The sequence below is a fragment of the Mytilus californianus genome, unplaced genomic scaffold (genome assembly GCF_021869535.1).
Source record: "Mytilus californianus isolate M0D057914Y unplaced genomic scaffold, xbMytCali1.0.p SCAF_7, whole genome shotgun sequence".
Classification (NCBI taxonomy): Eukaryota; Metazoa; Mollusca; class Bivalvia; order Mytilida; family Mytilidae; genus Mytilus; species Mytilus californianus.
The window spans coordinates 28,275,712-28,292,073 of NW_026262723.1; the positions used below are offsets into that span (position 1 = coordinate 28,275,712).

The window sequence follows — 16,362 nt, forward strand, 5'->3', positions numbered from 1 at the left end:
TTGTCCATTATCAATACTGCCAACTCTTGCCAATTTCGCATGAGATGCCAGTCTTTTGTCCAGCAATACTAAATTCTTTTACAAGAATAATCACCCAAATTAAAAACAGTATTTTCTTCCATGAATAACCTGTTTGTTTGTATTTATTCATTAGACCTTTGTGTACACACAGTGGCGGATCCAGAGGGGGGCGTAGAGGGCGTACGCCCCCCCTTTGCTTGCACTTTTTTTTTTTTTTTTTTTTTTGTAAAATGATTAGACTAGACTTCGTGAACTTTGCCATTTCCCGCGTATTTAATTTTATGCTACAATTCTTTACTTATAAAGATATGTTTCGCTCGTATTTACTGTAATATATTATTGATTATGTCAAAATCATGTAATTCGCTACGGTGGAGTTGACCAATGCGTCGAAAAAACGTCACTCAGTCATTTTGAAATTCAAATTAAAGTAACACATTGCTTAGGCTGAGAATGACAAGCATGACACCTTCAAAGCGACAAAGGATTGAGCAAGAACGTATTTATTGACTTCTATTTCACAATTCCACCAAACACATAGTAATACTCTATCACACTCTCGTGAAAAAAAAGTTCCACAGCAATATTATTTACCTACGAAAACATGTTTAACCCCACACGCCCCAGCCTATTAACATAGCTGAATAATGATCCCCAGTCAATAAACTCTAGATAGATTTAAAGTCTAAGGTACGGACCATTTGATTTGAGGGGGCAGTCTGAGATATTTGAGAGAAAAAATTCTCACCCTGATTTTTGCCTTAAACAAAAATTCTGGCCGTATCTGGATTAAAAACAATAATCTTGTCCACTTTTTTGCTATAAGAAACAAAAATTTCCAACAGAATTATTTAGCATTAAATAAACACGATGAATAGAAAAACGGGCGTAATTTTTTTGAGGCCGGGGGTTTGCATGTAAATCCAATTCTGAGCGGAATGTCTGTTTCGTCGAACTGATAAAATTAATACTTTTTTCAAGGCCCGACTGCAACTTGCCTGCTGGGTGTGGCCTTTATGTCTCCATTTGTCGACCGTCATTCATAAATTCGTTGTCATTTCAGACTCATTCGTAGCCTTTGGTACTTTGGAACCCCTAACTTCCCTTGTTTGGTGAAACATTTCAACCAAACATTTGGATAAAAATCGTGTCGGTCGTATTGTTAATTTCATTGAATAGCCCGGCGTATATCTTGTTTACAACAAGAAATCCGTGAGGTTATGCTAACTAAACATACAACAAACGAGAATTTTCCATGTCAATTTTTTACTGACAAGTACCACATCAAATACGGCATCAAAAATGTCCAACCCTTACACTTTAACTATAAAATATACATGCCCACGCCAGGAAGCGTTAAAAAAGTGCATTTTACACTTATTTTATGTTTTTTAGCCAAAAAAGGTCAAAAAAAAATTTTTCGCCTCGCTTCGCTCGGCGATCTTTACATACTTCGCCCCCCCTTTCCAAAATTCTGGATCCGCCCCTAACACAGTTGCGGATCCAGAGGGGGTGATCCAAGGGTTGGACCCTCCCTCTTTTTTTTTTAACAATCAATTCTTTGGAATGGGGACATATGGTTGGACCCCACCCCCTTTTATCCTGGGTTGGAACCCCCTTTTAAAAATGGCTGGATCCACCCCTGCTACAACATATATAAAATGATAAAATACTAATTCATTTGTTATATATCTGTATTTTTTTTTAAATCAAGCATCATTAGTCATGAATTTAAAAATTAATCAAAATAAAGAACTTAAGTTGAATAGTTAACATGATTCTGTGATTTTTTTTAGATTTAATTAACATTTCAATGTGTCCGACTTCAACACACTGTATGAGGGTCATGATGGATGGTACATTCATGACAAATAAAAGTAAAAGTTCATGTCAAACGATGTTAACGGTAATTTTTGGTGCATGACAATAAAATGTACACTTTCTTTTAGACGATAAAAAAAAAACGGCTAATCAGTTTACATTAAAAAAAAAGTCAGGGACACAAATTCGTCGGACAAAATAAATTAATAAATATAAGTTAGATTTTATGAGTCGTGGCATATGCACCAGACAAAAGGTGTTTTGAAATACAAGGAAAACCCAACATATCAACGAAGAAGGGACTCTTTTGCTGTGCATAAGATTAAAACTTGTCACCTTCAGCAATCGGCTTTTTAATATTCATTTACAATGACAACACATTCGTCATTATAATAGAAACCAACATTCAATGTGTTGTAAGCGTTACATTTTTTCACACAAGAACATTTCAAACAGTGTATTTCTAAAATGACCGAGAGTCAACTTACATGTGTTTTGTATTGCACCATTAAGTAAAAATAACATATATATAGAAAATGACAAATTAAAAGAAGAAATAAAAAAATAAAAGCAGCAAATTAAACTATCTATACATAGATAACACTAATCAATTTACTTCCATGGTCAAACTAAAGAGCGAGGAACACGATTCCCTAAAAAAGAGTGATTTGAAAGATTTTTTGCATTAGATTTCGAGTTCTCAAATTTTGTTTTAATAGTTCAACCACATTGATGTAATGTCATTACAGGATAATACTCCCTTAACAAACCGTGCATATATTCATTACATCATGGAAGTATTATATTGACTTTGAATTTGAACTTATTATGTATTATATTATTTCATTTATTTAAAAACAACTGGAATTTATTTTACATGTATAACAGTATGATCTCGCTAATGTACGTTGTTTTCGTATATTACATTTGTGTTGGTTATTTTTTTTCAAAGACAACTTTTCAAAACGCCGGAGACCTAAGAATTTTTTAATTTAAACTGACTTTTCTGACATCAAAATATAGCTTTTTGACAGGAGTATTCAACAGTATGTGTTAATAGTATTTCCTTTGCATATTAAGTGTGCTTCAATTTTTTTAGTTACTGCTGTCTCGTTTCTTTTGGGGTAATTCATCGTTATTTACTGATGTGAGTAAGGGAATTTAGATAATGAAATTTTAAAAAATTGGAGACCTAACAATGAGATAAGGTAAACTGATTTTTTTATACCACCAGAAAGGTAAATCTATGTAGAATTCGGTCGTATGTGTTATTAAGAATTCAGATGATTAATAAAAAGATTATGAAGAATTAATGAAGGGTACCCATTTATTTTCCCATTACTTTCTATGTTAATCGAACATCATTAAAAACATTGCACCCCGGGTGTCGCTGATAAGGGTAATCGGCCATTAGTGTCCTTCATTCTTGGGTATGGGGTTGAACTTTTTGTTGATCTTGCATTATAATACCAATTACCATAGATGACTTTGTTTTTAAAATATGATCAAGTAAATGAATTAAACATGTCTCTGTAAAATACGAAGACCTAAAATTATCATGATTTCAAAGCAAACACGGTAATTATTAATTCTTTATACATCGGGTACATACATTACAGAGTTTTGAACATTTAAAAAAGTACATTTATTTGAAAAGAAAAAAAGATCAAAACACTACTGATAGAATATTGCGTAAAATTCAAACAACAAACATATCTATTCAGTTTCAATGTAACTGAGGTTGTGAGTTCGAATCCCGCACGGGGCAGGTACACCCGATTCCAATCTTAATTGACTAGGATTGTCAGTTTTCCTACCGAAGGTCGGTGGTTCTCTCCGGGCATTACGGCTTCCTCCACCAATAAAAACTGACCGCCACGAAATAGCACAATAGTGTTGAAAGTGGCGTTAAACACCAATCAATCAATCAATCAATCAATCAATCAATCAATCAATCAATCAATCAATCAATCAATCAATCAATCAATCATTTTAATGTTTATTCTTACTGCTAAGCAGTAAATGATCCTAAATGTGAGGTTTTTTAAACGATGGACTAATCATTTTACTTTGGATATTATCACTTTTTGCAAATTTCAGAAGGTGTTGACATACTAGATGCTGAAGTGACCGATTTGATCTGTCGACGTATTTATCGAGTGCCGTTTTGACTTTTCTATAGGTGCCAAAATGTCGTTGTGCCGAATTGACATGTACCGCATAAAAACCCCGCGAAAATCAAGGGCAGATAATGCAATAAAACCCGGTTCCTCTCGGTTTTTACAGATACATTAAAAGAAAAAGCCTGCAATGTTTTTCGATTCCCAAGCATGGCGGACAACATCGATAACGATGAAAAGGAAATTGGAAAAGGCCACATACTTGAAGAATTCAAAGAAATTGATGAAATCAAAGGATTGATAGACAATTTGAAAGATATATTTAAAGATCAGGTAGCAGTTGAAACCACTGTTGAGAGATTTACATGTAAGAAAGTTACTATTTTACTGGTAGACAACCAAACATAACTTATGACTCATTAAAAATAGTTTAACATTGTTGTGAACGTCCATGGATGGTACCAGCGGGATTCGAACCCTCAATCTCAGGATTTAAAGGCAGCGCTTTAACCAATTGAGCCAAAAAAGTTCTTCCTTTAACTCAACCAATATCTCCAGGTCTACAACACTCTTCACCCTTTTCTTTTTTCGGGCTGTGAACCATACATCCGAGCAGCTCACATGTTCGCTACTGTACAACCCTGAGTATTTCACTCAAAAACCCTCTGGCCAATTCCCTGCATGTCACCCAGATATTTCACCGTCATCCAATGACCTGGTTAAACCTCATGACCATATCAAAATGCCAGGCACTTATATACACTTGTGTGTACCAGTAGTAGATGCTCGCAGCGCCAATGTTGTGAAAGTCCAAGGATGGTACCAGCGGGATTCGAACTCTCAATCTCGAGATCTAAAGCAGTGCTCTAACCAATTGAGCCAAAGAAGATCTTCCCTTACTCAACCAGTTAGACTAACTTTATATCTCCAGGTCTACAACAACATTAATTGATTGTTTATTTCGATTAGTTTCTAACAGAACTGATTACCAACACCTTTGAAATGTACAGATCTATGATCCAGGGTTGAAAAGTAGAACTGAACAAGGTGACCAACAGCATGAACAGTCCCTACTATTAAACTATTTTTATGAAGATAAACAATATAATACATACCTATGCTGGTACCTTGGTACATTTATACCCGACATTATCTATACTTTTAACCTCTCACTGATAAAACTGTTCCTATATTTAGATAGGAGAGCTAAGGGATAGTTCTTGTTTCAATGTGGAGATTGAAAAAATTGTATCATGTGTCATTTTTATACGACCGCAAAAAAATTTTTGTGGTCGTATATTGGTATGACGTTGGCGTCGTCGTCGTCCGGCGTCGTCGTCCGAAGACGCATTAGTTTTCACACTCTAACTTTAGTTTAAGTGAATGGATCTCTCTGAAATTTTACCATAAGGTTCAATACCACAAAAGGAAGGTGGGGACTGATTTTGGGGGTTATGGTACCAACAGTTAAGGAATTAGGGGCCAAAAAGGGGCCAAAAATAAGCATTTTCTAGTTTCCAGACAATAACTGTGGAACGGTGTATGGATCTCTCTGAAATTATACTACAAGTTTCCATACCACAAAGGGATGGTTAGGATTTGCTTTGGGGGGTTATGGCTCAAACCGTTTAAGAATTAGGGGCAAAAAAGGGGGAAAAACAAGGTTGTCCTGGTTAATGGACAAATACTTTAGTACAAAACATAATTTAAAGCAGTGTAAGGGAGATAAATCAAATACATCATTGAAATTATCTCCCTTACTCTGCTTTTAAATTATGTATAAAGTAATGGTTAATGAACAATTAAGATAATTTAAAACAGTGTAAGGTAGGTAATCCAAATACAACGTTTTGGTTACTTCCCTTACACTGCTTTTAAATTATGTTTAAAGAAATGCATATTTATAAAGGAAGACCAGTAAAAATATCTGCAAATGTTGCATCTTTTTTTTTTACAACAAAATCCGTATGAAATATTTAACACTATATTTTAAATTCTATTATAAAATAGATTAAGTTAGCACTATGGTAAATTTAAATGGGTAATTATGGTTGCAAACTCCATTGGAAATTTGAATTGCGATTATGACCATATCTTGAGGGAAAGAATTTTTTTGGGGAAAAAAGGGGGGGGGGGGGGGTTAAAGAAATTGTGGGGGGTCAATTTTTTCTCATTTAAGATTTCAGAAATTAAAAAGAATTATTCTTCAAATATTATTTTTTTTTCAAATTTCAAATATTGAAAAATTTCAAGAAGTAATCTTTAATTGGACAGTATGGCGCATTAGATTTGTAAAATCTTTGACCACATTTATTTATTTGTTATGCCGAATCTAACCGTGTATTTAGATTTTTAATTTTGGATCCAGTTTTCAAATTGGTCTACATTAAGGTCCAAAGGGTCCAAAATTAAACTTTGTTTGATTTTAACAAAAATTGAATATATGGGGTTCTTTGATATGCTGAATCTAACCGTGTATTTAGATTTTTGATTTTTGGCCCAGTTTTCAAGTTGGTCCAAATTGGGGTCCAAAATTAAACTTTGTTTGATTTCAACAAAAATTGAATATATGGGGTTCTTTGATATGCTTAATCTAACCATGTATTTAGATTTTTTATTTGTGGACCCCGCTATCAAATTGGTTCATATTGAGGTCAAAAGGGTCCAAAATTAAACTTTGTTTGATTTCAACAAAAATTGAATATATGGGGTTCTTTGATATGCTGAATCTAACCATGTATTTAGATTTTTGATTTTTGGGCCCCGTTATCAACTTTGTCCACATTGAGGTCAAAAGGGTCCAAAATTAAACTTAGTTTGATTTTAACAAAAATTGAATTCTTGGGGTTCTTTGATATGCTGAATCTAAACATGTGTTTAGATTTTTGATAATGGGCCCAGTTTTCAAGTTGGTCCAAGTTGGGGTCCAAAATTAAACTTTGTTTGATTTCATCAAAAATTGAATTCTTGGGGTTCTTTGAAATGCCAAATCTAACTGTGTTTTTAGATTTTTAATTTTGGGTCCCATTTTTAAATTGGTCTACATTAAGGTCCAAAGGGTCCAAAATTAAACTTAGTTTGATTTTATCAAAAATTGAATTCTTGGGGTACTTTGATATGCTGAATCTAAACATGTGTTTAGATTTTTGATTATGGGACCAGTTTTCAAGTTTGTCCAAGTTGGGGTCCAAAATTTAACTTTGTTTGATTTCAACAAAAATTGAATATATGGGGTTCTTCGATATGCTGAATCTAACCATGTATTTAGATTTTGGACATTGGACCATAATAGGTAAATTAAAAAAATTGAAGTTTTTAGACCACATTCTTTCTGTGTCAGAAACCTATGCTGTGTCAAATATTTAATCACAATCCAAATTCAGAGCTGTATCAAGCTTGAATGTTGTGTCCATACTTGCCCCAACTGTTCAGGTTTCGACCTTTGCGGTCGTATCAAGCTGCGCCCAGCGAAGCATTTTATTCTACATTGTGTTCTATGCACATGTCTAGATTTTTGTCATGTCATATGTTAATATCATTATGCATATTTATGTGACAGTGACCTTTAATAAAAGATTAATTACCTATATGTATTGTTTATTTAAAAAAAACACAATACTGGTACAATACTGGAATACAATACTGGTAAAACATTTTTATACCAGTATTGTGCACAATACTAGTATACCAGTATTGCGATCACCAACTACAGGAGATCCAGATTTTTTCATAGGATAACTATGGAAATGTTATAATTACACCAAAAAATACTGACATCACAGTTCTAGTTGAACTTCCTCACCCTGATGAAAACCTACCGTAAGGTGACATCGTCCACATGTTGATGTTTTCATGCAGACAATGTTATACTGATCCAAACTTGGCATAGATTTCTGATGTTATATCTTGACGTTTATCATGTTTATGCTTAAAATGAAATTGGACACATCAAAGCAGACTATCTCGGAACTAAAGTATTCAGGTCAAGTAGTTAAGTATCAAACATTTTTTAGAATATGAGACAGGTACACCTTACTGAGCTCCTAAACTGAGCTCCTAAAGACTATTTTATTTTACTTGTCAGCAACAGTGTCATGTGATTGGTCAGGGGCTCACCTCCTACTTCAGTGCAATTTATTTTCATATATTAGTTCTATTTAAGCTATGAATGATTGAAGAACAGATTGTTATATATAAGTTTTTTAATTTTTCTTGCATCATGTGCATTCTCCCAAGCGATCTCAAAGCATCCTCAAGCAAATTCTTCTGAGATCATATAACAAACATTATTGCCAACATCTGCCAATGAGAAATCATGTCATGGCATGCAAAAATGTGTTAAAAGACGAGTGCTATATATAACATAAGGAGATGTAGTGTTATTGCAAATGAGACAACTATCCACCAAAGTTCAAATGAAGTGGATGTAATCAATTATAGGCAACCATACAACCTTCTACAATGAGAAAAACCCCTTCGGTATAGTTGGCTATAAAAGGCCCTGACATGAAAAGTATGCATGGTATGAAACAATTCAATTGAGTAAACTAACAGCCTAATTTATAACAAAACAATTTACAAAAAACAAATAAGACAGACATGAACCACTGAACTACAGGCTTCTGATTTGGGACAGGCACATAAAGATTGTGGCTGGGTTAAACATGTTTGAAGGCACCTATCCTCCCTTTACCTGGGACAGTGTATAACAGTACAACAAAAGAACAAACAATAAAAATCAGTTTCAAAGGGCTTAACTCATCAGTTTGATACAAAGCAGGAAAAAACATCTAACAAAAACACAGACCTGACGTAGCAGGGTATTTATAACTCCTTAAAGGGGCACTAGCTGTCAAATTCATGTTCACCGATTTGACTCAAATTCTCATATTTGATTTATAACAATGTAAAACATTTATCCAAATTATAAAAAGTCTAAAATAAATAATATTCCGGGCATGGGTTCGATAATATGTAGCTACGTTTCGTGTGTATTTTAGTCTAGACACCATCTAATTAACTGTCGAGTTGACCCCCGAAGACCTCTGATTGCCATATAAGAGATATAAACATAAATAAAGATATAAATAGATAGCAGAATTGTGCATTTGGATTTTTCTAGGTCTGTTTAATTTCATATTATAGATTAAAAATATATGTTAATCATCGTTTTTTCCTGTATAAGAATGATTTTTTGTGGATCGAATCAGTCAATCAAATGATTTACCTTTGTTTCACTTTCAATGTTGACATTCTTTTCCTTTAAATAATTGAACACGCACAATGCATGCCGTATCCATCTCTAGCCAAGGGGTTAAATTGAAGTTCACATGAATACGGATTCAATGAGGTCGAATTATTCACTTGCAAGTGAATAATTCATCCTCAATGTTTCTTAGCTTATTTTGACAAAATTGAACCATACTGGCTGCTAAAAGCGATATATTATTTCACTATTTCACTTTCATTAATTATTGAACAAAAAAAAATCGTATTTTATAATTTTTATATATCTCGTAGCTAGTGCCCCTTTAAAAACAAAAAAAAGACACAAATAAAATTGAGAATGGAAATGGGGAATGTGTGAAAGAGCCAACAACCCGACCATAGAGCAGACAACAGCCGAAGGCAAAGTACAGATCTGAGAATACTGGCAGTTAATGACCATGATGACAGCTAGTTCAAAACCAATAACAACTTCAAAAAAATATTTGAGCCGGCTGGACATTTTTTTTTTATTGGGTAAAGATTGCATGAAAACCCTATGGTACTGACATGATATCTATATCTTCCAAGGTTGATCTCTACCTTTGATAGTTCAAACAAAATAGTGCAGTGAAGTGATCATTATTGAGGTCCTATCCAGTCAATGTCATGCAATTTATTGATGATATGTTATACTTGAATTTCCATACTTGTCAAGAAAACGTTTTGTTATTTAAAAATTACACAAGTAATGCTGTTATAAGAATAGGTTCAACTACAAATGTACAATCATGAACAAAGGAAGATAACTCCAACCCAAATTTTTAACTTGCCTAACAAAATACAATTCAATGTTTTAATTAAAAATTCACAATATGGCAAAATGAAAGCAATCTTGACCCTTAAGTGCTCGTTCACAAGCACTTTGATTAGGATTTTAAACCTGTAAGATCAAAAGGCGATGATGGAAATGTGCATTATTAGAAATGTACAACATCAGCGTACTAACATCTGCTTAAGACTCTTTATTAATGCATAATCAAGCTGTAAGAAACTTTTGTTTTTAAAAAGCACATTTTCCTAATAACGAATGTTGACATGACAATGGTAAAACAGAGACCAGAGATGGATAGATAAATATTTTCATCAACCACGCAATCATGGTTCCCAAAATTTGAACAATACAATCAAATGAATTATTACACTCAATAGCAAAGTAATTAATTAGAATGATTAAAGTAATTGAAATACCGGTACATTTATACAAAAACATGTAAACATGTAAACATATTTAAACAGTGTTAAATTCATGTACATTTACAAAGCATAGTTAGTTCTCTCCACGTTAATTCTTCAAGAAAATACTTGAAATGAACGTAGGACAATGTAGGATGAACGTAGGACAATGTAGGATGAACGTAGGACAATGTAGGATGAACGTAGGACAATGTAGGATGAAGGTAACAATAATATTTTTAACATTTTTAAAGAATTTGGATGCATAATTAAATCTCACACCTGTGATCACTTGTACATGTTGTACTAGTTCAAACAAGGTGATTCTGTTGATTTTTCACCTAAAAATCTTTTTTACTTCCTTTTTATATTTATCATAAAATCCTTTTTTATAGTACTATGCCAACAAGACAGAAACCTAATGATCCCTCAGAAAAGTAAAATATGTTGGAAAGCTGTATGAGATATTTTTATAGTTTATACTCTGTTTTGCAGTTATCGTTGACAAGTACCAAGAACAGCCTCATTTGATTGATAGACATCTAGGTAAATATTTATCGATTTGTTCCTGTCAAAAATAAAATTAAAATTGTTTGATATTTCCTACCTACTCACCTAAGAAGCAGCCTACCCGAAAATTTTTATGACAAATCGTTTCAATTTTTTTTTAAAGATTATTTCCTGATCTAACGTTGTTTTCTTGTCTAATACATGTAACTTATATTGTTGGTCAAAAAAAATAAAATCCTTACCTACCTACCCAACCCTTTGACACATAGGTAGGCAACTTCAAACAAAGAATTTTTTAAGGGTGGCCTTACGAATGTACTTAGATTGTTTCTGTCTAGACACATCTAAGTAAGTTCTTATCAGATTGTTCCTTTCTAGACATCTAGGATTGTATTAATCAGATTGTTCCTAGACATCTATGTATGTATTTATCAGATTGTTCCTAGACATCTATGTATGTATTTATCAGATTGTTCCTAGACATCTATGTATGTATTTATCAGATTATACTTGTCTAGACATCTAGGAAAGTACCAATCAGATTGTTCCTGTCTAGACATCTAGGAATGCAGGAATGCATTTATCAGATTGTTGCTGCCTAGACATCTAAATAGAAATAAGGAGATGTGGTATGATTGCCAATGAGCTGAATATCCGCCAAAGTTCAAATGATGTGGATGTAAGCAATTATACATCTTCAACAATGAGAAAAACCCATACCGTATAGTGGGCTATAAAAGGCCCCAACATCATAAAAAAATATGAAACAATTCAATTGAGAAAACTAACAGCCTAATTTATAATAATCTAGATATGTATTTATAACAATCTAGGTATGTATTTATCACAATCTAGGTATGTATTTATAACAATCTAGGTATGTATTTATAACAATCTAGGTATGTATTTATCACAATCTAGGTATGTATTTATCACAATCTAGGTATGTATTTATAACAATCTAGGTAAGTATTTATCACAATCTAGGTATGTATTTATCTGCAGTCTTCACGCTTAACCACAAGTCCTACGGCATTGGCTTGTAAAATTGCTTTCGGGCTTGTAAAATGCTGCTCTACAAGCCAACAGAATCCAACTAAAATTTTCAAAAAATTGAGCTTCTGGCTTGTGGACTCAAAAGTTAAGCCTGAAGGCTGTATCTGATTGCTCCTGCCTAGACATCTAGGTATGCATCCATCGATTGTTCCGTCTGACCCTATTATTATGTACCCCATACATATCATTCATCCTTGACTTATCATGATTATATGAACTATAAAATATTTGCATTTTTAGCTCACCTGGCCAAAAGGGTAGCTAGTTTAAAAAATGTGTCTGATGACCCCGCCCACGAACCAAGATGGCCGACATGGCTAAAAAATAGTACATAGGGTAAAATATTTTCCACTGTAACTACTGGGCCAAGTTCATTATAGATAGAGCAGCAAGAATGTTCAGTAAAGTAAGATCTACAAACACATCACCATCACCAAAACACAATTTTGTCATGAATCCATCTGTGTCCTTTGTTTAATATGCACATAGACCAAGGTGAGCGACACAGGCTCTTTAGAGCCTCTAGTTTTGTATAATTGGAAGAATGCAACAAGATTTATATGAATCACATTAACTTCAACTCTTGTTTTAAATTTAAATTAAATTTTTTTATCATTATTTGTTTACAACATTTCCTGAAGTGACAATGATAAATCTTGCTACTTTGTATGAAAAATCACAGAAATTTTAGAATATTCAGTGCATGAGATGTTGCATTTTGAATTAATTGAATTCAGATTTTTTGTAAAATGCACCAATCGTACAATAATAAAAACAAATTAACACAGGTGATATTCATAGTTTTATATGTCATTTTCTAATTTTCTAAGCATTTTATGAAAATGGAACTATTTTTCTAGCTGCTTAACATGCTAAAGGGTCATTTTGGTAACTTAAAAAATTTTACAGATGCCATCACGAGTTGGAATTTCTATTCTAAAGATAACAACGGATATCTTTCAATTGTCCTAAACACAATCCCCAAATGTGACCTATCAAATTAGACTTATCCCCAGGCTTCTACATACATGAGCAACATGACAGGTGCCGCATATGGAACATGATCTACTTACCCTTCTGGTGCACCTAAGATCACTCCCGGTAATTGGTATGGTCCGTAGTTTTTATACAACCGCAAACAAATTTTAGGGTCGTATATTGCTATCATGTCGTCAGCGTCTTTGTTGTCGTCAGCGTCATCGTCGTCTGAAGACATTTGTTTTCCGGACAATAAATTTAGTTTAAGTGTATGGATCTCTATAAAATTTAAGAAAAAGGTTCAATACCACAAAAGGAAGGTTGGGATTTTTTTTGGGGGTGATGGTCCCAACCGTTTAGGAATTAGGGGCCAAAAAGGTGTCCAAAACAAGCATTTTTCTAGTTTCAGGACAATAACTTGTGTATAAGTATTTTGATTGCTCTGATATTGTACCACAAGGTTCAATACCACAAGTAGAAGTTTGGGATTCATTTTGGGGGTAATTGCCCAAATTGTTCAGGAATTAGGGGCCAAAAAGGGTCTAAAAAAAAATTTTGGGGAGTCAATATTTTTTGCAAATATTGAATATTGTGTCCATTTTTGCCCCAACTGTTCAGGGTTGGACCTCTGCGGTCGTATTCAGCTGCACTCGGCGAAGCAGTTTATCTATGTTGTGTTTTGTATTCTGTTGTTTGTCTTTTGGTCTTTTTTTGTTTGCGTTGTCAGTTTATTTTCAACTCATGATTTTAAATGTTCAACGAAGAAGTATTTTTGCATACGCTTCTAAGCATTCTTTGTAAAACCATGAAATCAGATATCCTCAAAACTAAAATTTTTCCTCAATCCATGAAAATTGATACCCAACAAAATAATGATCGAATCCACAGTATTTTAACTAGTATAAACATATTGATATTCAGCAGTTGAATCCTGATTCAAGGTTAATATCTAAAGAGTTTTTTCCTGATCTAAAAAAAAAAGTTACATTATAAGATTTTCACACTTAATCTTTGTTTTGTAGAATCGTTGATGACCCAGCTGTTAGAGATCATTAGAAATCCTTCATCACCAAACCCACTGATTCATCTAACCTTCAAATGTCTGTATCTTATAACAAAGGTAAGTTACCAGAAATCTCATATTGCAAAACCCACAGAGTCATGTAACCTTCAAATGTCTGTATCCTATATCTTACAACAAAAGCAAGTTACCAGTATTCCTTCATCACCAAACCTACTGATTCATCTAGCCTTCAAGTGCATACATTAGGGTACACGTAAGTTACTAGAAACTCTCTACCACTTTTCCTAGCCTTCTAATGCATATGTATATATAGAACAAGTAACCAGAAATACACCCAACCAAACCCATCGATTCACCTGACCTTCAAAGGCCTGTATCTTCTAGATTATACTAGTAACCAGAAATCTGCATCACAAAACCAACTGAACTACTGGACATTCAAAAGTGAAGAACACGAAGAAAAAGATGTGAAAATTGAAGGACAATTTTGAAAGGACATCCCAAAAAATGAAGAAAATTTATTGTTTATCTTATACAAAGAATCTGTTTCCAGTGTTATAGTCTCATGAAGGATCTTTTGTCTGATTTTCATAAACAATACCTTTATTGATCAAAATATTTGTGTAAGTTCTCGCCACGATAAAGCTGATGTGCATATATTGCGTAAAGGAAACATAGATCAATCTAATTGTTGTGTATGAATCTTTAATAGATGAGAGGTGCAAAAGTAATTGTTAGACTGTTCCCACATGAAGTTGCGGATGTTGAACCAGTCATAGCTTTATTGACAGCACAAGATCCTAAGGATTATGAGGTAGGTAGTAAAATCTTGCTTTGTCAAAGAGTCCTTTTCTGACCTGCACTTGTAATTATTTCCTAGGTATATAAATGCCCACATAAAAAATTTATTTGTTGTCAACATTTAGGTTTAGTCAGCGTTAAAAGTTTTTTTTGCATCAATTAATTTTATGCAGTAAGATTGGACAGAAGCTTTTTATTACCAAAAGACAGTATCCAGAGGAAAATTTTGAAATTATTTATTGTCATTTTTCTGTATTTTACTGATAAATGGACATAGTTTTTTTTACAGTTAACATTCAGATTTAGTCTAAGGTTGAAGTTTGTCAGTCATCAATAGCTTTGTCAAACCTTCATGGAATTTTACTTAAATTGGACAGAAGCTTTTAACAATCTAAAGACAGAATCCAGAGCAAAATAATGACATTAAAAAAAAACATTGCATATTTTACTGATAAAAGGACTTTTTTTGCCATAAACAGTTTCAGTTACAGTCGGGGATTAAAGTTTGTTACACATCAATTACTTTGTCAAACCTTCATACAATTTAATGAAAATTGGCAGAAGCTATTTTATGATTAAGAGATAATGTCGGAAGCCAAATTTTGAAAATATATATATTTTTTTCATTTTCAGTATTTTATTTTTAGATAGACTTAGTTTTTTTGTTTTGAAACTTGGACAGAAGCTAATCTTCAAGGTCAAGATATATCATCTGTTAAAAGAAGATGTTTGATTTTTTTTTTTAAATTCTGTATTTTCATAATAAATGAACTAGCTTTTTATTTACAGTCAACACTACACTTCAACTCAGGCAGCAGCAATTGAAGTCAAGACAAAGAGTTCCACGGAATCCTTTACAATTTTTGTAATTTCCCTGTCCCAAATTTGGATCTCCCTTAAAGATGAAATTTAAGAAATGTACTTTTGTGATATCTTAATTATGAAGGTATTTTTAAATAAACACCTCACAACAATTTTCCAATTTACAGTACACTTCAGGTTGCAAATGTGCATTTCAAATAAAGATTAAGTAAATATTTTTCAGAACTGGGAAACAAGATATGAGTTATTACTTTGGATGTCCATGGTCAGTATGATACCATTTGATATGGTCAGACTGGACAGTAATGTGACCTCAGAGGATGGAAAGAGAAGGAAACCAGCCATGGATAGAATATTAGATCTTGCTAAAGTAGGTCGGATTAAAAAATCCAAACAATAAGAATATATACCATGTGGTCATTCAAATGTTATAATGAAGGAAAACACAAAACCATGCCCTACTGCAAAAGACAATAAAAAAACAGTCCTTAAAATAGGCAGAAAACCTCATATTGAGGAATGCATGAATCCCATTTTTCAAGGATAAAAAAGTATGTTTTGTTCTTTCAGGAATGTGATCTCTGGCAAAAGTTATTTCTTTTATAGTGACCATGGAAGAATCTGTGGTAAAAGCATGTGAATGATACAGTGTAAATAAAGGGGAGATAATCTGATTCAGCTCCTTAGAATTTTTTTTCAGATCTTGAAACCGATTCTTTGAATTGACTTTCTAATTTTGTAGTTATATCTAATTGACACTAAGTTTTG

At 33.1% G+C, this 16,362-nt stretch overlaps 1 protein-coding gene across 5 annotated transcripts in view; it reads left to right on the forward strand.

The window, feature by feature from the left end:
• The first annotated feature begins 4,145 nt into the window (after positions 1–4,145).
• LOC127709656 (tubulin-specific chaperone D-like) overlaps positions 4,146–16,362 on the forward strand; it is a 117,671-nt gene continuing 105,454 nt past the window's right edge. For all 5 annotated transcript variants that reach the window (XM_052215268.1, XM_052215265.1, XM_052215266.1 and 2 more), the window contains exons 1-5: positions 4,146–4,329; positions 10,899–10,949; positions 13,970–14,067; positions 14,684–14,785; positions 15,818–15,964. In XM_052215268.1, the coding sequence (XP_052071228.1) occupies positions 4,173–4,329; positions 10,899–10,949; positions 13,970–14,067; positions 14,684–14,785; positions 15,818–15,964 (555 nt within the window). In that variant the 5' untranslated portion in view covers positions 4,146–4,172. The remainder of the gene's footprint in view (positions 4,330–10,898; positions 10,950–13,969; positions 14,068–14,683; positions 14,786–15,817; positions 15,965–16,362) is intronic.